The sequence below is a fragment of the Pseudomyrmex gracilis genome, unplaced genomic scaffold, assembly GCF_002006095.1.
Source record: "Pseudomyrmex gracilis isolate BER0280 unplaced genomic scaffold, ASM200609v1 scaffold_663, whole genome shotgun sequence".
Classification (NCBI taxonomy): Eukaryota; Metazoa; Arthropoda; class Insecta; order Hymenoptera; family Formicidae; genus Pseudomyrmex; species Pseudomyrmex gracilis.
The window spans coordinates 20,941-22,836 of record NW_018021247.1 but is presented as its reverse complement, the minus strand read 5'-3'; the positions used below and the strand labels follow the sequence as shown (position 1 = coordinate 22,836).

The following is a 1,896-nucleotide window of genomic DNA, read 5'->3' as shown; positions in this document are numbered from 1 at the left end:
TATCCATAAAGGATTTCCCCACGTACAAAAAAAAAGGTTAGGTTGTGACCGGATTTTCAAACACTTTTTATTAAACTAATAAATATTACTTTTTATTAAAGTACTTACTTTTTCAGGTTTCACGGTCGCCAGGTAATTGTTTACGGACGATAGAGTACCACTCGTCTATCTTTCACAGTCTCCATCTCTTTATTTCTCCTTATCTCTTTTCAGGAAGGACAAGATTACGGACCGGGTAAGTATATATCGTTTTACACTCAAGTACGTATCAAACGACAGTAAATATATATATTTGTTCAATAAAATAACTTTTACACGCATGATCGATATCACGCTTTGTTGAGCAAGTCGACAAAACTATTTTTTTACTCGCGATTACTCTAAGACGCACCGCCTGTTTATCGCGATAGTTCCGTGCAACGGTCCGACTCTAACTTAGGGCGACGTCCCATTGAGCAGAAAGCCATAGCGGAACGGAATGCGCGGAATCAGCGCGACTAATCATAGCCATTCCGTCCTTTTCGCGTTGTTCTGTTTAATTTTACCGCTGTAATTCGCGGAATAAACAAAGATAACCTCGATATGCGAATAGTATCTAGTGTGTCCACTATCTTCATATAATATATATCGGTTATGTAGAGTTTTCTGCATAAATAATTTTACTAATTATGAGCGGAAACTCCGTAAGTATTAAACAACATGTTAATAAGTTGTTAATAATATATAGATATTACTATAAACATTAATCTAGAATATATGAATATGTGTATAGAAAATGAAATGCGGCTATTGCGGCTGGATAATAGTAGGCTTCAATATTGAACAGCACAAATGTTTCGAAAAGTATAAGGAAGACATACATTTGTTACATANTGATGAAAATCATGTAGCAAGAATAAGTATGTGTGTGATTATTTTTTACTATAATTATGGTTTATTTTATTTATTATAATTGTAATAAAAATCTTTTTTATATTGCAGTTCCACGATATGGTCACAAAAATTTAGAAATAAATACAGCAGATGTAGTAGTTCCTGTTGAAACAAAATCAGATGATACTGATGAAACTCTTATTGAGCTGGTGTTTGAGAGACCTGCTCTTTGGAACCACAAATTACCATTACAAGATCGGACAAATTTGAAAAAAGATGCACTTTGGTTGGAGGTGTCAAATAGGATGGGAGGAGGTGATTTAGTAATAGTATTTTATGCATCTCAAATCTACATAAAACACACAGATATACATCCAGTGTGTTCAAACTATCTATAAGAGATCTNGAGGATGTTTTTGGGACATTCTCTAGATGTCTTATATGTATTTTAGACAAGGTTGGGTAAGTTAAATTTTTTTTTTATTTAAGGTNAGTTACAGTTAAAGGTCTTAAAAATTATATTTAGTTAAGATATAAGTTAATCCATAATAAATTTAATTGATTAAAAGTTAAGTTAATAAAAAAAATAATTAACAAGTTAAAAGTTAAATTTTTTTTCATGATTTTAGTGTTTTAGTCTTACAAATAATTACAAACATTTCCAGTGTTTTAATCTTACATATAATGGAAAAAATGCTATATTTCACGTCACGTGTACTATAGTTTTTGGTAACCAAAGTAGGATTTTGGAACATACCCCTGCTGTTGTCAGCTGTTGTGCGCATCCCCTTTTTTGCTGCAGCATGCTATGAACATTCCGTTTTTTTGCATATGCGAACATGATCTATATACTATACGTAATGTTTACTGTGGACAAATGCGCGTATATGAAACGGAACGCATCTTATAAACGTCTTACAATCGTAAACACTGACGATTACGTGAATTGCGTTGGATTTTACGACCAGCGTTTATTGGCTCAATTCTCGAACACGTACAAATTTATTCGCATATAAAACGAAT

At 32.5% G+C, this 1,896-nt stretch overlaps 1 protein-coding gene across 1 annotated transcript in view; it reads left to right on the top strand.

Moving 5' to 3' along the window:
• Nucleotides 1-720: 720 nt before the first annotated feature.
• LOC109861255 overlaps nt 721-1,896 on the top strand; it is a 2,411-nt gene continuing 1,235 nt past the window's right edge. The window contains exons 1-2 of the mRNA XM_020440811.1: nt 721-899; nt 982-1,188. Of these exons, the coding sequence (XP_020296400.1) occupies nt 776-899; nt 982-1,188 (331 nt within the window). The 5' untranslated portion in view covers nt 721-775. The remainder of the gene's footprint in view (nt 900-981; nt 1,189-1,896) is intronic.